At 49.2% G+C, this 25,895-nt stretch overlaps 1 protein-coding gene across 4 annotated transcripts in view; it reads left to right on the top strand.

Annotated features, from left to right (window-relative positions):
* The first annotated feature begins 10,132 nt into the window (after nt 1–10,132).
* The window catches only part of LOC116945852 (tyrosine-protein kinase SYK-like), a 37,984-nt gene continuing 22,221 nt past the window's right edge, over nt 10,133–25,895 (top strand). For 2 of the 4 annotated variants that reach the window (XM_032962413.2, XM_032963260.2), the window contains exons 1-2: nt 10,134–10,344; nt 24,160–24,789. In XM_032962413.2, the coding sequence (XP_032818304.1) occupies nt 24,579–24,789 (211 nt within the window). In that variant the 5' untranslated portion in view covers nt 10,134–10,344; nt 24,160–24,578. Of the gene's footprint in view, nt 10,345–22,624; nt 23,272–24,159; nt 24,790–25,895 lie in introns of those variants that run through there. The other 2 variants (XM_032960885.2, XM_032961611.2) reach the window with 2 other exon arrangements.

The following is a 25,895-nucleotide window of genomic DNA, read 5'->3' as shown; positions in this document are numbered from 1 at the left end:
TCTCACTCCTCAGTGTGCCGGGAAAGGTCCTGGCAAGGCTTATTCAGCATCGCCTTGCCAGGCACGCTGAGGAGAGGCTTGCGTATCCCCAATGCGGTTTCAGGAAAGGGCGGTCCTGCACAGATGCCATATTTTCTGTCCGTCTGCTACAGCAGAGGTGTAGGGAATTCCAACAAGACCTACATCTCTGCTTTATTGACCTGGTCAAGGCCTATGATACCATCAGTAGGCCTGGGCTCTGGGTCGTTCTTCGTGCTTTTGGATTACCTGACCCTCTGCTCACGATCATTAAGGACCTTCATGATGGTGAGCGGGCCCGGGTAAAACTACGTGGCCGGGAGTCAGAGCCATTCCCTGTACACCTTGGGGTGCGACAGGGATGTCCTCTGGCTCCCACATTATTTAACATCTATTTTGACCACGTAGTTCGTGAAGCCTTCAATAGCTGTACCGGGGGAATCTCCATATGGTACAGATATAATGGGAGGCTAATCGATGCCCGGGTGCGGTCAAGGGATGGCTCCCTATTGCTCAACCACGTTATGTATGCTGATGATTTGGTAATAGCTGCTCAGTCAGAGGAGGAGTTGGAGACGCTGCTGCTGAGACTGGAGCGTGCCACTAAGAGGTGGGGCCTTACCATCAGCCCCACCAAAACTAAGCACCTGCCTGGGTATTTTGTACCATCGGACACTCCACCCCCACAACTCCCAATCGGTGATGGGGCAGTTGTGGAGAGAGTGGAGAGTTTCCCATACCTGGGCAGTGTGCTTATGACTGGCTCCAGTTTAACAGCAGAGGTCTCACTCCGAATCAGTCGAGCGGCAATATCTTTTCATCGGTTGCGTAGCGCTGTGTGGAAGCTACCTGGTCTGTCGCTCCGCACTAAGCTTCGGGTCTTCTCGGCCACGGTCATTCCCTCCCTTCTCTACGCTTGCGAAACGTGGACCCCCCTAATGGAACATCGTCGCCGGTTAGAAACATTTAGGCTGGCCTGCCTACGATCCATCCTGGGTTTAACCAGACTGGATTGTGTGAGGAGCTCACAAATCCTTGAAAGATCTGGGCAGGGTCCCTTCGCTGAGCTCCTCCGGCAGGCACGGCTGCGATGGCTGGGTCATGTAGCCCGCATGCCCAGGCACCGCATGCCGAAACAGCTTTTGTTTGGCCGGATTGAGGGGGCTAAGCGGGCGCGGCACGGGCTAGAGAAGAGATGGAGTGACGTGGTACAGGAGGACGTGGAGCTGAGTGGACTTGCCGATGACTGGTACCAGCGGTGTCAAGATCGGCCTCTGTGGAGGAGGCTCGTGAAGGATGCTACTGGGCAGTTGGAGGCAGTCGCCCTCCAACAACAACGGAGGGCGGAGGAGCGACGCTCACAACAACGAGCGGAGCGCCGGGTGGCTAAAGCACAGCAGGTTGGCACAGTAGGGGGCACAGGTCGTGCATCAGCCAGTCATCTCAGTCAGTCGACCCGTGGCACCTGGGTCTGCCCAGTGACCTCCTGCCAGCGGGCGTTCGACACTTCACGTGGCCTCACGGTGCACATAGCCTGGCACAAGCGTCGTTCTGACGTCACCGCCACTTAGTGGCTAATGGCGGTTGTTGTTGTTGTTGTCTCTGAGAGTGTCTCTGAGAGTGCATCTGAGTTCGATTCCCGCTCCCGGCCAACACCAGTGACCACTATTGAACCGGTGCAGGGCGTCCCCTAGGTCGATTCAGCCTCAAAAAGTACCTGGTGCGGTGTGTAAACATCGCCACAGCGGAGACAAAGGCGGCCGGGCGAGGTTGCTGGCCACTCGCCCCCTCGTGTTCCGGGCCGGCCTAAATAGGTGCTCGCTGACAGAACTTTCCCCGACAATCTGTTAAGGCTACACGGGGGATCTTTGTCTTTGCATGCGCGTGTGAGTGTGTAAAGGCTATACGGGGGATCTTTATCTTTGTTGTTTTGTGTGTATGTGTACGTGCATGAGCGTGTCTGTGAGTGCGTATGCGCGTGAGTGAGTGTGTAAAGGCTATACGGGGGATCTGTATCTTTGTCTTTGTTGTTTTGTATGAGAATGTGTGTGCGTGTGTGTGCGTGTGTGTCTTTGTGTTTAGCAAAGTTGAGCGTGAAGAGTGCTTGAATGGGCGACCACCGTGCATAACAGGTGCTATCGGCTGCTGCTGCCGGGCTACGTTGTGCAATAACATCAATTGTTGTACTGCACTCTGCTTACGCGTCTATGCTCCCCGCATTTACCAACCCACACTTCTCACATTGGGAGTGTGGGGGCGACCAGGACCGGCTCAGATGTCATCACTAGCCACTGATATGAGCCGGGAATCGAATTTTCCTTATATCCAAGGTATTTTGTGTATACGGTACTTACAAAAATAATCTAAGCTTTAGAGACCCAAAGACTCAAATCAATTGTACTTACAAACAGTCCCAAAGACTTACATAGAGACCCACAGACTCACTTAGAGACTCGTAGACTTAACATAGAGACACAAAGACCCACATAGAGACCCATGGACCGGCACGCAGACCCACAGAGACACACAGAGACCCACCCCCCCCCCCCCCCATTCTCTCGCTACAGCGCGAGGGGTCACCCCACGCGATTGCGATGACCTCGAACTCAAACGACGCTCATTGGCTCTGCGGAACTGGCGCGGCCAATTCCACATTCCTTTGACGGTGGCCAGACTTTCCACGATGCTCAAAAAAAATCCCCCAGCCCCACCGTGCCCCCCACTAACCCCCGTCTCACAATGCAGCCCCCCCCCACCACCACCACCAGAGTAGCCCCGAGGTTTAACGACCCGGCGAAGTTGCGGCTCTTAGCGGCGTGCTCGCGATTTATGTCGAAGAGAGAATTCTCACACGGACCTAAATCAGCAGCGAGCCTCCCTCTTACACGCGAGGGCCATTACTCACCGATGCCCGCCCCCCCCCCACCCACTCCCGGGCCCCCCCAAACTCACACGCCTTTGTATGATCTAATTCCCCTTTATTTAACACGGGGGTGTAAGGAGGAGGAGGGGAGGAGCTTGTGTGTGTTGTGTTTTATTTAAATGTAAAATGTGGCTAAAGACTGCGTGGTGAGCTCGAGACGGATAGTCAATTAGCTCGTCAGTTAGCTAGTCAGTCATATTGTCAGTCAGAGAGTCAGTCAGAGAGTCAGTCCGTCAGACAGTCAGTCAGGTAGTCAGTTAGCTTGTCAGTCAGAGAGTCAGTCATATAGTCAGTTAGCTAGTCAGTCCGCCAGACAGTCAGTCAGATAGTCAGATAGCTCGTCAGTCAGAGAGTCAGTCACTTAGTCAGTTAGCTAGTCAGTCAGATAGTGAGACAGACAGACCGACAGACAGTCAGTAATATAGTCAGCTAGTCAGTCAAGAGAGTCGGATGGTTAGATAGTCAGTTAGCTAGTCAATCAGATAGTCAGTGAGACAGACCGACAGATAGTCACTTCGAGTTAGATCGTGAGACAATCAACGTCAACAACATCAGCAATAGACTCGTCATCCTAACCACCACCTGCTCGACACCATCATTGCCTCAAACACCATCACCACCACCATCATCATCACCACCACCATCATCACCACCACCACCATCATCACCACCACCACCACCATCATCGCCTCCAACACCATCACCACCACCATCATCATCATCACCATCACCACCATCATCACCACCATCATCATCATCACCACCATCACCACCACCATCATCATCATCACCACCATCACCATCATCACCACCACCACCATCATCACCAGCACCACCACCATCATCACCACCACCATTATCGCCCATTCGCTACACAACGCCCATTGTCTCAATTATGCACACCACCACCATCACCACAACTCCCCACCACCACCATCACCACAACTCCACCACCATCACCACAACTCCACCACCATCACCACAACTCGCCACCACCACCACCACCGGATAATGTATGGACCTCGATATTACTTCAATTTGGCTGAGCATGTATTTCGTTGGTAGTGGGGTCAAGTGTGGCTACTCCAACCCCTTCCACAACGTCTTTGCCCAGTGTGGAAGAGTAGGCCCAATATCACCTCTAGAGCGGCCTCTAGTGGAAGCCGCAGCAGTGGCGTGAGTGAGCAATTTCAGGGCTGCGCTTGCATCTCTCTATACAGTCCAGCCTATGCAAAGTATCATCGACAGCACGTGCCTCGATATGCATATTCACAAGAGACGCTTTACTATTCATATTCTTGGTTAAGTAAAAAATACATTACAATTATTTGTATTTTTCTTTTCTATCTACGTGACTTTACCGACAGAAACAAGAATATGAGTTTCTAGCAGTCACGAAAGTTTAAAGTCAGAAGCGCTAATTGTTATTATTGTTTCACTTATTTATCCAAGACTCAGTTTAACACGTAGGCTTTCGCGACCAATATTATTCATAATAAAAGTTTTTGGGTTAGATCGCGTTTATTTATAAATGTGTCGTAACCCTCCACCACCCGACACGGCCAATCAGCAAAAAAAGTGTCACGTTGACAAAAGACAAATAATTCACTACTAATTAGAGAATCCATTGAAATTGAGAGGAACAAGAATAACTTTAATCGCTCTGACAGCTACAGGCTTAGTGCGGCTTGGAAGCGTATTATTAAATAATACACATTACATTTTGATTTAAAGAATTACTAATCTACAACTCATTACTAATCATAACCAATGACTGATTACTAATCGATTATATAATTACAATACCCCCCCTCCGCCTCTAATCACTGCACCTGATATGAGTTAAGTGATGACGTCACCCTGCTGCTCTATATAAAACCGGGAGCAAGCGAGGGCTTTACCATTCTGGCGAATTGCCCGATGATGCTGGATGTATTTACCAGCGAAACGTCGTACTCAAACTGTAAATGTGGATTAACTCTTCAACACACCGGTGGGCTGAAGTAGTGAATTATTTGTCTTTTGTCAACGTGACACTTTTTTTGCTGATTGGCCGTGTCGGGTGGTGGAGGGTTACGACACATTTATAAATAAACGCGATCTAACCCAAAAAAACCTTTATTATGAATTATCCAAGACTGTTTATTTTTCAGGAGGGTCCTACCGCTGCTGCCGCTGCTGCTGCTGCTGCGCTGGGTTTTTATTTGTAAGATGTTTGCAGCCAACTACTGATGACGAGTCCTGTTCATTTAACCGCATGGGAGGAGACCGGAGCAACCCGGATAATCCCCCACGACTTGCGCAAGGGGGCAACGCGCAATACCCCGCGTACAGACGGAAACAGATGGCGATTAGTCCACTTTGCTGTACGGCCTGCTCATGGCCAGCCAGGATATGTCACCTCCTCGACGTCCGAGGGACGGGAGTTTCACAGCAACATCTGTGCGGCGGTGATGATGATGATGATGCGGGGAGCTTTTGGCGAGAGCCGTGCCCGGTTGCGGGCTACATGAATGTCGCTCCTGCCACCTGGTGGCCAGCAGCGAGCACGGCACGTATCGCCTCGCGCACCGCACAACGTTGAGACGCCGAGCAAGTAGGTTCGCGTTGTACACGCACGGGGCCCATGTTGTGAATCCACTGCTGGATGAGGATGGCCTCCCAACGCCGTGCGGGTCTCTTGGAGGAGCAGGCGCTCACGGGGGGCATAGCAATTCAGTCATATTCTTTGGTTCTTTCGATAAAGTCACAGAAAAATTAAAACTAAGACGTCCCCCCCCGTCCCGCTCCTGATGACGATCGCTTGCGTTGTGATCGAAACGTCGTCGTTTTTTTAAATAATATACTTTTAAATGTTTCTATCTACGCGACTTTTACCGAAACAACCAAAGGATATGAATTCCTGCAGTCACGAAAGTTTTAAGTCAAAATTCAGTGCCAGGGATAATTATTTTGCCGGACTGCCCCCTCTTATTCTCCCACGCGCATCTCTGCGGCCGCCTTTGTCTCCCCGGGTGCCGATGTTTTGCACAGCGCAACCAGGGTACTCGGTTTCGGGCTGAGTCTACCCAGGGGAGGCACAGGACCGAGGCCGGTTCAGACACCCTTTCACTCGCCACTAATGACTTTGGACGATTTTTGACCCCCCCCCCCACCCCCATCGTCACACGGCGTCACAAAGAGTCAGACCCCCCTCAAATATGACGTCACAAAGCTCTGCCCCCCCCCCAAAAAAAACATGCTTCAAATCGCTTTAAACTATTGTCATTGTAGTGTGTATTTAATGTGGCGCTGCACTCTGATGTTGTTGGAGAAAGCATTTATTAAAACGTCTATTTAATTAAGTAGAACGTGTTGTCTATATCTTCTTTGGTTCTTTCGGTAAAGTCACGTAGAATGAGAATAAAATAATAAATTAAAATAAGCCAATACAATTTTCACGACGTTTCGGCTACAACACAAGTAGCCTTCTTCAGGTGAAAGAACAGAACTGTCGGGACGACAGAGCTTCAATTAACGCTGCTAAGATTCGCAGCGTCTTTTAAGCTTGGTGAGAGGCGTGGCGAGCCTTGTTAAATGGAGTTCACATATCAAAGCAGGAGAATTTACCATTGAAAAAACTGAGGGATTAGCTTGTGACAGAAATAGCTGTGTTAAAGTCAAAGTTTAAATATCAACAGAGGCATTTAGTATATGGACGCTAAAGGCCTCCAATTACCAACCATTATAAAGTAAACCATAGCGTCTTTTAAGCTCGGTGAGAAGCGTGAAGAGCCTTGACAAAGGAGTTTACATATCAGAGCAGGAGAATTTAGCATTGAAATAGCCGAGGGATTAGCTTGTGACAGAAATAGCTGTGTTAAATTCAAAGTTTAAATATCAACAGAGGCATTTAGTATATGGACGCTAAAGGCCTCCAACTAACCAACTATTATAAAGTAAACCGATGTGAAAAAACTAAGTCTATATCACATCAATATAATAAATGTACTTAATATATTCTTCAATAAGCTGAGCTATTGATCATACAGCAACTGGGTATACATTACACTATATAATGAATACCATATAGTAAACCAATAAAAAACTAAAACATAAGCTCCTCAATGTTATCAATAAACTCTGTATACTCTCCAATCAGCTGAGCAACTAACAATAAGTCGTTATATATCACAATGTTATATGGTGAAAAATGGCGTTTTTACATCCCCTCAACACCAGCACCAAAGACAGCGACATTCAGGCGGACGAGTCAATCCATGCTCGGAAGGGAGGAGGGGAGAGGGACAAACAGTCACAATGCCAGCGAAAGAGCTGCGGTCTGACGGTCACCGTTAAATACAATTAATTAAGAACCGAAATGGTTTAAAACATCTTTCCAATGGTTACTAAGCCAGAATCCATCTTCTCGGTTGAAATTGTCTCTGTGTTTGTATATGTGGATGGCCTCATGAACAAATCTCTCATGGTAGCCGGTTGGCTTGCAAAGAACCTCCGTCTTGGAGAAGTCAATGTCATGTGAACCCACTGAATTATAACAGTGATATGCCACGGAAGAAGAGTTCGTCCTACCGTGTTTCAAGTCTGCTTTATGTTCGCGGATGTGGTCCGAGATATGTCGTTTGGTTTCCCCAATGTAGTTGCTACCACAGAGGCACTTTAGTTTGTAAACGCCCGGGTACTGTATGTCTGGAACAGCATCTTTTACAGATGGAATCAGATCACGGATTTTATGTACTGTGTTGAATCGGACCTGGATCTTGTGTTTATTCAGGATTTTGGAGATCTTTTTAGTAACCCCTGCAATGTAGGGTAAGATGATGGTTTTGAGTGGCTCCTCAAGAGGATCCTTCTTCATGACTGGAGTGATGGCTTTGCAGATTATGTAGTTGGAGTAACCATTAGCCTTGAGAGCCTGGTGTACGTGTTTGAGTTCACTGGCAATGTGTTCCTGGTCGGAAATGCATTGGGCTCTATGGTATAGACTCTTGATGATGGAGTTCTTCTGGGATGGATGGTGGTGGGATTCCGGTTTCAAGTAAGCATCTGTATGGGTAGCTTTTCTGTAGACAGAGTGGCTCATTGAACCATCAGGTCTCCTTTTAATTAAGACATCCAAAAAGGGTAGCTTGCCATCTTTTTCGACCTCCATGGTGAATTTGATGGATGGGTGCATGGAATTGATGTGGTCGAGAAATTGGTCTAGAGCAGGCTGGCCATGTGGCCAGATGACAAAAGTGTCATCCACGTACCTCTTCCATAAGGTTGGGCGTAGAGTGGCAGTCTGGATGGCGTCAGTCTCAAATTTCTCCATGAAAATGTTAGCTACAACCGGGGACAAGGGGGAGCCCATTGGGGTGCCCTCAGTCTGTTTGTAGAAAGTTCCATTCCAGGTGAAGTATGTGTTGGTTAAGCAATGTCTCACCAGAGGGGGTACATCAGTATGCAGTCCTTGATGAACCAAGTCTTCAATGATTACGATGGTGTCAGGTACCGGAACTTTGGTGAATAAGGACACCACATCAAAACGGACAAGCAGTTCGTCTGGGGACAGGGAAATACCCTTGATTGTCGATACCAGGTGAGTAGAATCTAGTACCGTAGAGGTGGTTTTTCCAATGAAAGGTCGCAGTATATCAGCCAAAAAACGTGCCAGTTTATAGGTGGGGGGAGTTGATAGTAGAGACGATGGGACGAAAAGGTGTATCTTATTTGCGTATCTTTGGGAGGCCATATAATCTTGGTGGTCTGGCAGCAGAGGGTTTCAACGAGAACTGTTTGGTCTGATCAATTGATGCTGTTGAATCAGAGAACCAAAGAAGATGAATCCTTGCAGTCACGAAAGCTTTAAATCGTGTTGTCTATATTTATTTAAAGTTGCGCATTTTGATGTGACGTCACATTTCTCAACTAACCCCCTCGTCACACATCGTCACAAATGTCCGACCTCACCCCTAGGTGCGTGACGTCATTTATGGGCGGCCCCTTAGTCGTGGCAGGGAATCAAGCTCGAGCAACTTCGTCCGTAGCGCAGTGCCCTCACCACTGCGTCACCGCTCCCCCACTCTGACACACTCACGACTCGATACAGACACGTGCGGTTTCACGCAGACCAAAGGTCAATGAGAGTCGCTTCCTCTGCTTACAGTGCTTCTATCCACGCTTACCCAACCGGTGCAGGCACTTCCTGCCTGCCTGTGAAAGCACCTACAGACTCACCTGCCTACTCACCTGCCTACCGGCCTACTCACCTGCCTACTCACCTGCCTACTCACCTGCCTACCGGCCTACTCACCTGCCTACTCACCTGCCTACTCACCTGCCTACCGGCCTACTCACCTGCCTACCGGCCTACTCACCTGCCTACTCACCTGCCTACTCACCTGCCTACCGGCCTACTCACCTGCCTACTCACCTGCCTACTCACCTGCCTACCGGCCTACTCACCTGCCTACCGGCCTACTCACCTGCCTACTCACCTGCCTACTCACCTGCCTACCGGCCTACTCACCTGCCTTCTCGTCTACTCACTTGCCTCCTCACCTGCCTACCTGTGCGCTAACCTTCCTACCTGTGCATTCACATGCCTTTGCACTTGCCTACCCACCTCCCTACCGACCCATCCCTTTGCTCACCCGTAAACTGCCTACCTGCTCACCAGAAGACATGCTCACCAGGCTCATCCGACAGTCTTCGCACATGAACACCTGGTGATCTGGACACCTGCTCACCAGGCAGAGGAGGGTGGGGGGGCTGGACGGAGATTGGGGAGGGAGAGGAGGCGAGTGGGTGAGTTCGGACCCCCCCCCCATCTCTCACCAGGTGAGATGCGACCTTCTGCGAGCTGAGTGTGCGGGACGGGGGAGTGAGGAGGGTGGGAGCGAGGAGGATTTGCAGGTGGCTGTCGCGTGACGAGGTGGGCCCTCTCGAGACCGGAGTCTCATTTGCTCGAGTGGCCTGGCGCGTCAGTCCGTCTGCTACCAGGCAGGGGGCGATGATCGCCGCTCTGTTGCGCAGAGAGACATTTGAGGCATTTCACGGTGTCATTATCGATTTTAGCCAATTTTAACCCTCGTCTGGGAGGCAGAGACGGGAGGGGGAGAGGGAGGGAATGGAGGAAGGAGGGAGAGAAAGGACGGAGAGAAGGGGGAGGAGGAGGAGGGAGGTACAAATTAAGGAAATTATGAAATCCTCGAGTTCCACCTCTGCCTACTCCCTCCATCTCCTGCACCGCCCCCCTACCCCAAACCCACAAACCTACACGCGTGCACGCGCACGAGCACGCGCGCGAGGAGGCACGGGGAAGCGAGAGGACGGCTGACGGAGCGAGTTCGAGACACTGCTGAAGTCCCTCGCCCCAGCTCGCTTAGACCTCCACGCGGCGCCACGGACATCGACTGTCGGTAAAGTGGCGCGCAGCGATGTATACTGTCGGTAAAGTGGGACGTAGCGATGTATACTGTCGGTAAAGTGGGACGTAGCGATGTATACTGTCGGTAAAGTGGGACGCAGCGATGTATACTGTCGGTAAAGTGGGACGCAGCGATGTATACTGTCGGTAAAGTGGGACGCAGCGATGTATACCGTCGGTAAAGTGGGTGCAGCGATGTATACTGTCGGTAAAGTGGGGCGCAGCGATGTATACTGTCGGTAAAGTGGGATGCAGCGATGTATACTGTCGGTAAAGTGGGGCACAGCGATGTATACCGTCGGTAAAGTGGGTACAGCGATGTATACTGTCGGTAAAGTGGGGCACAGCGATGTATACTGTCGGTAAAGTGTCCCGCAGTGATGTATACTGTCGGTAAAGTGGGTACAGCGATGTATACCGTCGGTAAAGTGGGTGCAGCAATGTATACTGTCGGTAAAGTGGGACGCAGCGATGTATACTGTCGGTAAAGTGGGTGCAGCAATGTATACTGTCGGTAAAGTGGGACGCAGCGATGTATACTGTCGGTAAAGTGGGGCACAGCGATGTATACTGTCGGTAAAGTGGATGCAGTGATGTATACCGTCGGTAAAGTGGGTGCAGCGATGTATACTGTCGGTAAAGTGGGTGCAGCGATATATACTGTCGGTAAAGTGGGACGCAGCGATGTATACTGTCGGTAAAGTGGGTGCAGCGATGTATACCGTCGGTAAAGTGGGTGCAGACTGTATGTGCACTCGCTCAGTTCGGAATTGAAATCCGATCTGGCTCTGAATTTTGATGAGACTTGGATAGTGATGTGTGTTATGATGATGTTATTTGATGACGACGATGCGTGATAAGGGTGAATATGTCTCGAACTGCACGGGGTTGCTTTAATCTCGGCTTATCTCGCATAACAAACCTACCCCTAACTCTACCCCTCACACTAACCCTAACTCTACCCCTAACTCTACCCCTCACACTAATCCTAACTTTACCCCTAACACTACGCCATATAGCTCTATCCCTACGCCTACAACTATACCTCTATAACTCTACCCCTAACGCTACCTCTAACCCTATAACTACACCCCCATTACTCTACCTCTAACTCTTAACCTAACCCTATAACTCTACCCCTAACTCTACCCTTACCGCTATAACTATATCATATAACGCTACCCCTATAACCATACCCATATAACTTAACCTCTAACTTTACCCCTATAACCATAACTATATAACTCTGCCCCTAACTCTATCCCGATAACCATAACCATATAACTCTACCCCTAATTCTATCCCGATAACCATACCCACATACGTCTACCCCTAACTTTACCCCTATAACCATACCCATATAACTCTTCCCCTAACTCTACCCCTATAACCATACCCACATACGTCTACCCCTAACTTTACCCCTATAACCATACCAATATAACTCTACCCCTAACTCTTCCCCTATAACCATACCCATATAACTCTACCCCTAACTCTTCCCCTATAACCAAACCCATATAGCTCTTCCCCTAATGCTGTGCATCACCAGTGTTGGCAGAGGGCTCACTGTGTCTCTGAGGGTCCTCCTAGTGATGGTGTCGTCTGCGTACACGAGGGATGTGGACGCAAGGTTCATCATATATACGTATACTAAGCACAGTTTGTGTACAATAATATTGTGTACACATTTATAATAGTACACGAGGTATGTTGTGCCTTACTGGGTAACTTGTTATATTTTGTATATATGTAATATAAATTATGTTGCGTGTACATTATTAAGAATGTACGCGTGTGTATACGAGTATTATGAATCTAGATTAATACATTTGTGTGTGTGTGCACACGAGTATTTTAGATTCATAGTAATTTAAGCGCGCGTGTGTGCATAGATTGTGTAAATGTCAGACGACGCAAATGCGTGTACGCGGGTGCGCATAGATTCGCCATCGTTGATGTGCGTGTGCGCATGTTGAAGAAGCGCTGCAATTGAACGGTTACAATGATGCCACAACCAAATGAAATAACACGAGCCTTAATGCTGAACAAGTGATTTAAACGATTAAAATACCGTACATTGCGGGAGTAACTGATAAACTATCTCTGCCTTTGAAGCTTTCGTGACTGCAGGAATTACTCTCTGGTTCTTTCGGTAAAGTCACGTAGCAAGAACATAAATTAAATAATAGAATAACGACGTTTCGACTGCAACACGACCAACCGTCATCAGGTAGAACTAAATTTGAAAGAGAGACAAAACACAGACACGGAGACACACAAACAGACACACAAGCAGAGCGAGACAACACAGAGACACACAGAGAGAGACACACACAACATGGACACACAGACAGACACACAAGCAGGGAGAGACACACAACATAGACACACAGACAGACACACAAGCAGAGAGAGACAACACAGAGACACAGAGAGAGAGACACACACAACATAGACACACAAACAGACACACAAGCAGAGCGAGACAACACAGAGACACACAGAGAGAGACACACACAACATGGACACACAGACAGACACACAAGCAGGGAGAGACACACAACATAGACACACAGACAGACACACAAGCAGAGAGAGACAACACAGAGAGACACAGAGAGAGAGACACACAACATAGACACACAGACAGACACACAAGCAGAGAGAGACAACACAGAGACACACAGAGAGAGACACACACAACATAGACACACAGACAGACACACAAGCAGAGAGAAACAACACAGAGACAGAGAGAGAGACACACAACATAGACAGACAGACAGACACACAAGCAGAGAGAGACAACACAGAGACACAGAGAGAGAGACACACACAACATAGACACACAGACAGACACACAAGCAGAGAGAGACAACACAGAGACAGAGAGAGAGACACACAACATAGACACACAGACAGACACACAAGCAGAGAGAAACAACACAGAGAGACACAGAGAGAGAGACACACAACATAGACACACAGACAGACACACAAGCAGAGCGAGACAACACAGAGACACAGAGAGAGAGACACACAACATAGACACACAGACAGACACACAAGCAGAGAGAGACAACACAGAGACGCACAGAGAGAGACACACAACATAGACACACAGACAGACACACAAGCAGAGAGAGACAACACAGAGACGCACAGAGAGAGACACACAACATAGACACACAAACAGACACACAAGCAAAGAGAGACAACACAGAGACGCACAGAGAGAGACACACAACATAGACACACAGACAGACACACAAGCAGAGAGAGACAACACAGAGACGCACAGAGAGAGACACACAACATAGACACACAGACAGACACACAAGCAGAGCGAGACAACACAGAGACACAGAGAGAGACACACAACATAGACACACAGTTCTACCTCATGACGGTTGCTTGTGTTGCAATCTAAACGTATTCTATTATTTAATTAATTTTCTTACTACGTGACTTTACCGAAAGAACCAAAGAGTAGCTCTGAATGTTTGGAAAAACAAAACATCCGAGGCAGATTTGGCACGGTACATACAATACAGAAATTAATATCTGGTACAAAAGATGTATTACCGAAGCTATCAACAAAAGTTGTGTACCGGATTAATTGTATTGTGGCAAATGTTATGTTGGGCAAATAGGACGAATGATCAGCACGAGACTAAAATAACACCAAAGAAATATTTAATATCCCCAACTTCAACTGTCGGCAGTGGCAGAACACGCGTGCCAACAAGGACACTCAATTGATTTGGATAATGTTGAAGTGCTGTGCAAAACTAGCTACTACTGGCCAAGACTAATTAGAGAATCGATCGAAGTTGAGAGAAATAAAATATTTTTAACCGTTAGCTACAGACTTAGTGCTGCTTGGACGCGAATCATCAAGTAATATATTGTTTAAATGCATGCCTATACAGGTCACTATACTTTAATGGGGATTACTGTTGTACAATAATAAGTACGGCAATTTTAGTTAAACAATCGCCAGGAGGTACAAGAGCAATGGGCTTGCATAATGCGCATGCATAATGTACGTTGACACATCTACCCCTTTATATTAAAAAAAAAAGGAAACGGGAGGATTTCTCCACAACTCTGGCTGTCGCCTGATGAAGCTAGTTGTAATTACTGGCGAAACGTCGTACTCACATTGTAAATGTTGTGGCTTTGCAACGCCAACACACCGGTGTGCTGTACTAGTATAGTACACTATATACTACACTACAAACTACACTACATACTAGTGCTGTACTCGTAGCGAATTGTCCACGTTCTGTTTACGTGACAAACCTTACTAATTGGCTGTGTCGGGTGGTGGCGGTTTTAACGACACATATTTACGCGATCTAACCCAAAACAAATCCGTATTATTGGTGTACACAAACAGGTCCCTGCAGGGTGGGCTGGTAGGACAACTCTCTGCGCTGTCTATTGCTGATTTTACACCCAACAGCACGAGATTTCACTTCGTTAAAGTATTGAAAGGGGACGGACGGACACATTAATCTATTGCAGGCTGGTACTCTCAGTTTACTACTTCGTTCCTACCAGTATTATTGTGTGTACATTTATCATTATCTGTGTGCGCCGTAATTTTGTGTACATTCGATCATAATCTGTGGACACGGGAATTCCGTGTCCACACCCACCAGAGCGCATGTGCGTCTAGGCGAGTATTTTGCATGCATTTGTCATAATTTGTGTTTGTCTGTGCACACGAGTATTATGTGTGTGTTTGCATTAATCAGAGTGTGAATGTGTGTACACACACATTGTGTCGACATTAATTATGTACGCGCGCGCGCGTGTGTACACTCGCATCGTGTTGATAAGAGACACAAACGTGGGTATGCAATTAGTGATGGGTCTGTTACATTTTATTAAATTATACCACACACACAAAGACACAGGCGTTCCGTATAGCCTGCACAGACTGTTGGGGAAAGTGTTGTTAGCACTGGCGGAGTCAGTGGGTGGGGGGGTGGGGGGGTGGCACGTGCTCCCCCAATGATCCGATCGAAATCCCTAATTTCCATCGGATCATTGGGGTTTATTCGTAATAAATCGGCATTTTGCGACCCCCACTGCCACAGTGTAGCATATTATTATTACGTGCCAGGGACTCTACGAGATGATAGGACAACAGTCTGAGTCCATAATTGGCAATAAGTAACGGCAAAGCGGTTATAAGTGACTCACAGAATTGTGCGCAGCTGCGTATCCAGTCCACGACTTCCCTGAAGGCATCGACACCTTCAGCGAGCGCGGTGCCGATCACTAACAACGCGGTTCGAATTCGACCCCTCGATCGATGGCTGCGCCATCGCCCTGCACGCGTCAAATAAAAAGCAAGGGACAAGTCCTTACTTACTAACAACTCCTTACTTACTAACAACTTCGATAATCTTTCATTGCTGGAGGGGTTGCCCCCCCCTACCTGAAAATCCTGGTTCCGCCATTGTCTCTTAGCGAGCAGCACCTATGAAGGCCGGCACGGCACACGAGGGGGTGGGTGGCCAGAACCACGCCCGGCCGCCTTTGTCTCCCCAGTGCTAAAGTTCGCACCGGGTACTCATTTAAGGCTGGATTAAGCTACGGGAGGCCCAGGACAGTACCGGTTCCAGATAATAGTCGGCATTGATGTGGCCGTGAGCGGGAATCGAACTCGGCTCGCTGGGTTCGTAGCGCAGCGCGCTTTCCGCTGCTCCCCACACGCAATGTTTCTAAATTGTTTTATACTGCTGCCGGGGTTTGTTGTATTGACATAATTTATACTCTGAACATATTTTAAATGACCAATTTTCTTCAATGTCAGTGTTCGTCAGTGAAACGATGAACGCTTCACTCTGTCTCATGAACCTGTAACTTTACATACCTCGTACAAAAACATCGCGCAAAAATATAGCCAACGAGCGGAACAAAAAAGAGCCACTCAAAGACACAATAATCATCAGTCAGGGTGAGTCCACTGCTAGATGAAGGCCTCCCCAAGCCACCACCGCTGACGATCCTGCGATGTAACGATCCACCCAGCGCCTTCTCTACACACCACGAGCCGATTTCGCTCCATCTCCTTTCGGAACGCTCCGTTTGCAGTCTCGACCATCGGACACCACCGTCCCTCCTGGCCGCGACGCGCGTCCAGCTGCCTAAGCCCCTCTCACTCTCCGTCACGGTGTGAGCGATGCAACGAGCCTGCGTGCGTTCTCCTATGCAAGTGGCTCCTCTGTCTGCCGGTGTCGTTGTTCCAAGCGGGCCTCTCTCTCGCTGTTTCTTTGCGCACTTTCCCGTTCCTTCTCTTCGTTGGCGCCCCGCGTTGACTCGTGTAGCCGAGACGCAGTGGCGAGGCGGTGAGGCTTGAGAAGGATAGGTTTGCATTTGTTCAAGTTTAAATTGACGATGACAAACAAATTTTGATTTAAAGCTTTCGTGACTGCAGGAATTCATATTCTTGGTTCTTTCGGTAAAGTCACGTAGAAGGGAAACAATAAAAATATGAAACAATAAACTTCTCGCGACGTTTCGACTGCAACACAAGCAATCATCATCAGGTGTGAAAACCACAGCAAGAAAATTTGAAAAAAAAAATATTGCTGTGGTTTTCACACCTGATGATTGCTTGTGTTGCAGTCGAAACGTCGTGAGAATTTTATTGTTTTATATTTTTATTATTTTATTGTTTCCCTTCTGCGTGACTTTACCGAAATAACCAAGAAGATGACAAACAACTTTTACTGTTGCGCCTGACAAGGAAAGTTTCCAATCAGCGCGTACTGCCAGCAGCTTCAATGTACGGGTCCGAGGTACGTGCTCAGAATTAGAGTTTCGGATAGAGAGAGGAACGCGTGGATAAGAGAATCTACGCCAAGTAGACAAACCTTGCTGACTGCCAAGTCAAAGAAGTTGGCGTGGGCAGGACACGTCGCAGCTGGAAGGGATGATCATCCTTCCCTCCTGGGTCGATAAAATGACAATGATCACCACTTTGTGGGGAAGATCAACCGTGGTTGTCCTGTTGATGGACTTGCGCCCGCCATAGTCATGTGGAATTGCCACGACGGGCTCCGCAGGACCTTTGTCTCCCTTCGTGACGATGTTTACACATCGCAGCAGGTACTGTACTCATTTGAGGCTGAGTCGACCTAGAGCACACACACACAAACATCTCCCGTATACAAGCGAAAGCACGTGGAGGAACATTCCACATTCCTTTGGCGAAGGTGAATCTATCCATAGGTCAACCGCTGTGTTGTTCTTCCTTTCTTAGCTCGATGAATGAGCGTCTTGATCAGAGCAGATTTCTGTGCGGGGTGATGGTGTGACTCTGCATTCAGATTAGCGTCAGTATGCGTTTTCTTACGGTAAACGCTGCGTGTTATTTTACCATTTCGACCCCGTCCGAGTAGAATATGCAGAAATGGTAGAGCTTCCACTTCCATGGTGATCAAAGGGCTCGCATAATGCGCATGCATGATGTGTGTTGACTCATTAACCCCCCCCCCCCCCACTTCGCGCAAGAGTGTAGAAGTGTGATCACCACGTCATCTACGCCTCTGTATAAGGAACGAAACAGGTGGACTTCTCCAAACATCTGGCTGTCGCCTGATGAAGCTGGTTATAATTACTGGCGAAACGTCGTACTCAGATTGTAAATGTCCTGGCTTGGCTCTCCAACACACCGGTGTGCTGTACTAGTATACTACACTATACACTACACTATACACTACACTATACACTACACTACATACTAGTGCTGTACTAGTATACTACACTATACACTACACTACATACTACACTATACACTACACTATACACTACACTTTACACTACACGATACACTACACTATACACTACATACTAGTGCTGTACTAGTATACTACACTATATACTACACTACACACTACACTACATACTAGTGTTGTACTAGTATGCTACACTATATACTACACTATACACTACACTACATACTAGTGCTGTACTAGTATGCTACACTATACACTACACTATATACTACACTATACACTATACTACATACTAGTGCTGTACTAGTATACTACACTATATACTACACTATACACTACACTATACACTACACTACACACTAGTGCTGTACTAGTTTATTACACTATACACTACACTATACACTACACTACAGACTAGTGCTGCACTAGTGACGAATTAGCATGTTCTGTTTACGTGACAACCCTTACTAGTTGGCTGTGTCGTGTGGTGGCGGGTTTAACGGCACATTTATTTACGTGATCTAACCCAAAAAACCCTTCTATTATGGATGATATCGGTCGTGTTAAACCGAGCAGAACGTACACTCCGCAGTCTCCAGAATATAGGACGCACTTTTTGTGCCTGCATATTAAAACAAAAGTTGGGTGCACGTCTTATAACCCGGTAGATGTATGCTGAACTTCTTTCGCACCGTACTTTGCCAACAGTTCGAATTTGATGAGTAAAGCTTTATTGGGGTCGTCTTATAATCCGGTAGCTTTGTGTGACCAGATTAGTACTCGTTGGGTGCGTCTTATAATCGGGTCGCCGCGTGCGTAAGGCCACATTTGTCTTTATTGAAACTGGGCACATGTGTGGAGGTGCGTCTCATTTTCTGGAGCGTTTTATAATCTGGAAAATGCGGTAATTGTATGAATTATTAAGAAAAGTGCTGTACATATACAGTATATCTTAAATATATACACACGTATACCGAATCATATCTGTCCGCTTTTTTTGGGAAACAAATTAAAATGAACTTCTCGTAAAAAGCGAAGCCCCGCCAGAAATTGAGCAAATGTTAGCTCCCCAGGCCTACGAGAAGATGATTACAACACCCCACAGTGTGCACGCGGGGAGTAGTAGCGCAGTGGTTAGCGCATTGCGCTATGGCCCGGGCTACCCGAGTTTTTGATTCCTGGCCACGGCGAACATCAGTGGCTTGCGAGTGAAATCTGAACCCGGATCTTTGGGCCCTAAACTCAGCCTTTTACTCCCGTGGTGACGTCTGCTTAAACAAGCCATTATTATTATTTTGGTTCTATAATGGACGTTGAGTAAATAGCTTCGTATAATGGCAGTTATAAGAATATATTAAACATAATTACGTGGACTGTGAAATGTCACAAACCCTACACCGAGCCACGTGTTTTGAGTGGCCAGTGTCTGCTACGTACAGTATCAGTGAGTCAAATTTAACACGGAAAACTCATTACTCTATATCTATATCATATACTCCATTGGAATATGTCTGCGTAGCGAATCGCTTTATGTAGAGACTCCCCCCCTTCAAGAGGAATGTGGAATGAGTAGTCACTCATGATGGGGCACTAATGCAAGCTACTCGGAGATTGGGAATAGGAGGAGGTAGAGTGACAGGTGGGGCACGTGGGTGTGCAGGACAGGCAATGGCGTGAGATGCCGAGTTCGGCGACCCTAGGTCATCGATGAGACGAACTAAAGAACCCAGACCGGTGGCGAGAGCGCAAGCGGCTACGGCTCTCTGATGATCACTCGAAGCGCGAACCCCAAGCGCGCGAGACCTCCATTTCTCGGAACAATGTTTGCAAGCCTCTGCCCCACGTCGACTGCGCCACAGGAAGTGTCGGTTGGGCCCCGCGGTTCCCTCCCAGTCGCGCTGCGTTCCGCCGCGTCCTCGGCTGCCACGTGAGCCGCTCGGCCATGGGGCGGCTGAGCCAAGAACCCCACAAGATCCCCCGAAAACCTCCCCCCCCCCTCGCTCCTACAGCGCGCAAACAGCACTGTTGCAGGTGTATTAAGCAAGGGGCACGAAATGCGTTTCTTGAATTGAGCGAGGTGATGGTTGCACGAGTTTTGGTTTAAAAAAAGAGAGGTCGACGATGATGATTACGATGATGGGAACGGGAATTCTCAAAAGCGGAGCAGTGGTGGTGGATGAGCTGAAACAGTCTGAGTCTGGTAGAAGCCTACAGTCTGAGTCTGGTAGAAGCCTACAGTCTGAGTCTGGTAGAAGCCTACAGTCTGAGTCTGGTAGAAGCCTACAGTCTGAGTCTGGTAGAAGCCTACAGACTGAGTCTGGTAGAAGCCTACAGACTGAGTCTGGTAGAAGCCTACAGTCTGAGTCTGGTAGAAGCCTACAGACTGAGTCTGGTAGAAGCCTATACAGTCTGAGTGGTAGAAGCCTACAGTCTGAGTCTGGTAGAAGCCTACAGTCTGAGTCTGGTAGAAGCCTACAGACTGAGTCTGGTAGAAGCCTACAGTCTGAGTCTGGTAGAAGCCTACAGTCTTGAGTCTGGTAGAAGCCTACAGTCTGAGTCTGGTAGAAGCCCACAGTCTGAGTCTGGTAGAAGCCTACAGTCTGAGTCTGGTAGAAGCCTACAGTCTGAGTCTGGTAGAAGCCTACAGTCTGAGTCTGGTAGAAGCCCACAGTCTGAGTCTGGTAGAAGCCTACAGTCTGAGTCTGGTAGAAGCCTACAGACTGAGTCTGGTAGAAGCCGAGTCCTTGACACGACTGGAGGAATCAAGGAGTGAAGCTCACTGGAACATGAACCGTGGTAGCAGTAGTCGTAGCAGTAGCAACAGCAGCGATAGAAGAGCGGTAAGAGAACCATGGTCTGGCTACGGCGAGAGGAATGCCTCCGCAAGCTGTCGACTGATTTAGGTAACTCGCACACCCGTGTGCAGCAATAATAGCCCGGGTCGGGTTGTCAACCCGCGATCGTTCGTGTGAGCCCCGTCTCGCACGCGCTGCGCAACACGCAGCTCGCGAAGGCGCCCACAGAGCGAGGAGTTTTCAATCAATCAATGACGAGTGTTTACTATTCCTATTACACGTGTCGGGGAAGACAACTCACGCGTGCGAGGGGACAACACTCTATCCCAGTACAGAAGGCACAGATGGGAGTTCAAATCATGCGCACGTGTGATTGTGCCAAGCCGGTCACGGTGATGATTTGCCCATACTTCACCACGCTGGTTAGTGCGGGTTGCTGTAGTCGAGGTGGGCCACATGTTTGTTTCGAATAGAACGCCACTGCCCATGGCAGTGTGCTAACCGCTGCATCACCGCTCTGCTTATTTAATTTCCATTACACATTTGTTTAATTTAATCTCGTTTTCCGTGTAGCTGTTGAGTTTTTTTGTTGCATTTTGTGTTTTAGCTTACGTTTAAATTAGGTTCGCTCCGCTGTTCATAATGCCGACGACTTGTAATTGTCATTTATATACTCGACAAATCACTTATTATAGGTACGCCTACAGATATCCCCGTAAGGCTATGACTCTCTCTGTCAATATCTGAGTTATTATGTAAATCTATGGATCTTCGTGTGCATCTATGGGTCTCTACATAAGTATGTGGGTCTCTATGTGATTATATGCAAGACTCCGGGTCTCCATGGAAGCCCGCGAGACTTTATAAACGCCCAGGGTCTCCTTTGAAGATAATTGTAGTGTACGTGGCTCTCAATCGGTTTAAATCTGGTTTGGTTTGGTTCAGAGATCTGCTTTGGTTTGGTCCAGAGATTTGGTTTGATTTGGTCTGGAGATCTGGTTTGATTTGGTCCAGATATCTGGTTTGATTTGGTCTGGAGATCTGGTTTGGTTTGTTCCAAATATCTAGTTTGATTTGGTCTGGAGATCTGGTTTGATTTGGTCTGGAGATCTGGTTTGGTTTGATCCAGATATCTGGTTTGATTTGGTCTGGAGATCTGGTTTTGGTTTGGTCCAGATATCTAGTTTGATTTGGTCTGGAGATCTGGTTTGTTTTGGTCTGGAGATCTGGTTTGGTTTGGTCCAGAGATCTGGTTTGGTTTGGAGATCTGGTTTGGTTTGGTCCAGAGATCTGGTTTGGTTTGGTCTGAAGATCGGGTTTGGTTTGGTCCAGAGATCTGGTTTGGTTTGGTCTGAAGATATGGTTTGGTTTGTGCCAGAGATCTGGTTTGGTTTGCTACTGACATCTGGTTTGGTTTTGGACTAGAGATTTGTTTTTTGGATTGGGCAGCAGTTTCCGTTGTTGGGTTGGACATCTGTGCTAGCTATGGGGCCGTGTTAGCTATGGGGTTAGGCAGCTGGGCTGCAAGGTGAGCGCGTGGTTAGCTTCACGGAAGTATGGACATCTGCTTCCTTTCACTGCACCATGTGACACAGGGAGGCGATAAGATGGGCTTGTGGTGAGGGTGGTGGTGAGGTGGGTCTTAGTGGTGAGAGTGGTTGTGAGGAGGGAGGGTGATAGTGGTGAGGGTGGTGGTAAGGTGGGATGGGTGATAGTAGTGAGCGCACGCCATTTCCACCATACCTCCTCTCACGATAGCTGTGGCTACGTGTCGCGTGCCACTCACTCCGGTCTCGCACACACCCAGGGGAATGCACAGCGAGACATGAAAACCTCGCAACGCGGAGCCGTGATGGGAACGTTACAGACGGAGAGAGCGAGAGAACGCGAGAGAGAGAGCGCCTGGCGCGCTCTCAGCTCGCTGGGACACCTCGTCTGTCAGCCGGGGGTTCTGGAGACTTCTCGACTGCGTACCCGATGCAGGCATTGCAGCTGCGTGAGCCGCGGCCCTTCGCCCATTTCCCCTTTCGACATCGGGGGGGCGGTGGGGGTGTAAACGCCAACCCCAGCCGCAAGCCAAGATCGCATTCTCTCACTCGCTTCCAACTTTTATAGATAATTTTGGTCGCGAAAGTCTTAAGTGTTAAACGCGCAACTTTCCTCAGGCGGTCCAGGACCAGGCCAGGCAGTCGAGATTTAGAATCTTAGGGTCGTAGGGGAACTCTCACCACCACCACCATCGCGGCCCTGGGTGTCTGGGAGCAGCTCGCGGCGGTCTGAGAGAGAAGCGCGGTCGATGTTGAATTCAGTCCGCGACGAGGTGCGAGGCCGCGCGGAGAATTGGATCGGCGCATCGTCGATGTGGTGAGATGTTAACTCCCTCGCCTGGTGTGCAGGGAGTTCGTGGCTTCGACCCCGACCCTGATGCCTGTTGTGTATTTGGTGTTTGCGTTTTCTCTCCCTGTGGTCGTGTGGATTTTTCTCCGTGTCCTCCGTTTTTTTCCCTCCAAATTTAGAAACACGCGTTTTAGAGTATTTGTCTGCTATAAATGTCCACGTGACGACAAGCCACTTCGTTGAGCTATCATTTGTGGCCAGGTCGCTTCTGAAAAAGAGCGATAATAGCTCAGTGGGCCTTACCTGGTCAAATAAAAATAGTAAAAAGCAATCGACATCGTCGGTGTAAACGTGATAAACTCGTCAGATGGTGGAGGGTTCATGACTTGGAATTTTGGCCTGAAGATTAAAAACCACGACCGCCGCCGTGTGGCCCTGACGCAGCGACGAGGTTCGAGGAGCTGTGCGCCACCACGGCATGGGACCAGCGCGGCCACTCGAGGGAACGAACAATCGAGAGAAGCGCGCTGAGACGCACGCTTGGCGAGTCGGAGAGAGAGGAGTGGGGGGGGGGAGCACGTGCGCTAGGGAACGCACCGCAGGTTCGAGGCATCATCCACACCCTGACGGGGAGTGAGAGGGGCGTGGGCAGCAGGACGCGCGTCGCGGCCAGGAGGGACGGTGGTGGCCGATGGTCGAGACGAAGTTTGTGCTGATGATGATGATAATAATACTACTTCTGCTGTTGATGATCCTGATGACAATGTTGCTAATGCTTTTGCTTCCGGTGGTGTTCATGTTGAAGACGATAATTTTGCTGCTGATGATGATGCTAGCGTTAATGACGATGCTGCTATTCATGATGGATGTATTGCTACTGCTGCTGATGATGGTGATTCTGCTCTGCTTGTACAGATGCCTGCGTCTGCTTGGAATGAATCGTGATCACGGGAATCGCCCAACCTCTTCGGTGCCCCACGGAGATCGACTCGATTAGAGAGAAGAGAAGGAGGTGGAGGAGCAGGAGAGGATGGTGATGAGTGGAGACACACGCAGACTCGCCTGACGCCAAGAGACTCGGGAACAGAGGAGACAGATAGGATATTTGATACCAAGACATCACAGACTCATAGACAAGAAGATTCTGGCACGAGAAGATTCCGAGACTCGGGTGCGAGAGACAAAGCCAACTTGTGAGAGGGACTCCGACAACTCCGACTCTCCGCCACTGGGACACGGAGCGCACACGCACACAGGGACTCGCGCAACTCAGAGAACGCCCGTACAGGGGGGTGGGTGACGGTGTCGCTGTCGCTCGCTAGCGGGTGAGAGCCATGGACGCGAGCGGGGAGCCGCTGCCCTACTACTTTGGCCACGTGGGCCGCGACGAGGCCGAGGGCCACCTGCGCGCCACCGGCTTCGTCGAGGGCCTCTTCCTGCTGCGCAAGAGCACGAGCACGGTGGGCGGCCTGGTGCTGTCCGTGGTGTGCAGGGGCCGCGTGCACCACTACGAGGTGGAGCCGCGGCCCTACGACACGGGTCCAGGTAACGCGCGGCACGCTGGGCGCACGCGGGTACACACACATGGGTACACACACACGGGTACACAACAACAACAACCGCCATTCGCCACTAAGTGGCGGTGACGTCACCACGACGCTTGTGCCAGGCCATGTGCACCTTGAGGCCAAGTGAAGTGTCGAACGCCTGCTGGCAAGAGGTCACGGGGCAGACCCAAGTGCCACTGGTCGATTTACTAAGATCACTGAGATGGCTGGCTGATGCACCACTTGTGCCCCCTACTGTGCCACCCTGCTGTGCTTTAGCCACCCGGGGCTCCGCTCGTTGTTGGAGGGCGACTGCCTCCAACTGCCCAGTAGCATTCTTCACGAGCCTCCTCCACAGAGGCCGATTTTGACACCGCTGGTACCAGTCATCGGCAAGTCCACTCAGCTCCACGTCCTCCTGTACCACATCACTCCATTTCTTCTCTAGCCCGTGCCGCGCCCGTTTAGCCCCCTCGATCCGGCCGAACAAAAGCTGTTTCGGCATGCAGTGGCTGGGCATGCGGGCTACATGACTCAGCCAACGCAGCCTTGCCTGCCGGAGGAGCTCACCGATGGGACCTTGCCCAGATCTTTCAAGGATTTGTGAACTCCTCACACAATCCAGCCTGGTTAAACCTAGGATGGATCGTAGGCAGGCTAGCCTAAATGTTTCTAACTGGCAAAGATGTTCCATTAGGGGGGTCCACGTTTCGCAAGCGTAGAGAAGGGAGGGAATGACCATGGCCGAGAAGACCTGAACCTTAGTGTGGAGCGACAGACCAGGTAGCTTCCACACAGCGTTACGCAACCGATGAAAAGATATTGCCGCTCGAATGATTCGGACTGAGACCTCTGCTGTTAAAACTGGAGCCGGTCATAAGCACACTGCCCAGGTATGGGAAACTCTCCACTCTCTCCACAACTGCCCCATCACCGATTGGGAGTTGTGGGGGTGGAATGTCCAATGGTACAAAATACCCAGGCAGGTGCTTAGTTTTGGTGGGGCTGATGGTAAGGCTCCATCTCTTAGTGGCACGCTCCAGTCTCAGCAGCAGCGTCTCCAACTCCTCCTCTGAATGAGCAGCTATTACCAAATCATCGGCA

The sequence above is a fragment of the Petromyzon marinus genome, chromosome 1, assembly GCF_048934315.1.
Source record: "Petromyzon marinus isolate PM22_M1 ecotype Great Lakes invasive population chromosome 1, UKy_Petmar_22M1.pri1.0, whole genome shotgun sequence".
Taxonomy (NCBI): domain Eukaryota; kingdom Metazoa; phylum Chordata; class Hyperoartia; order Petromyzontiformes; family Petromyzontidae; genus Petromyzon; species Petromyzon marinus.
Note: the sequence above shows the minus strand (reverse complement) of the source record. Positions and strands in the feature narration are given on the sequence as shown.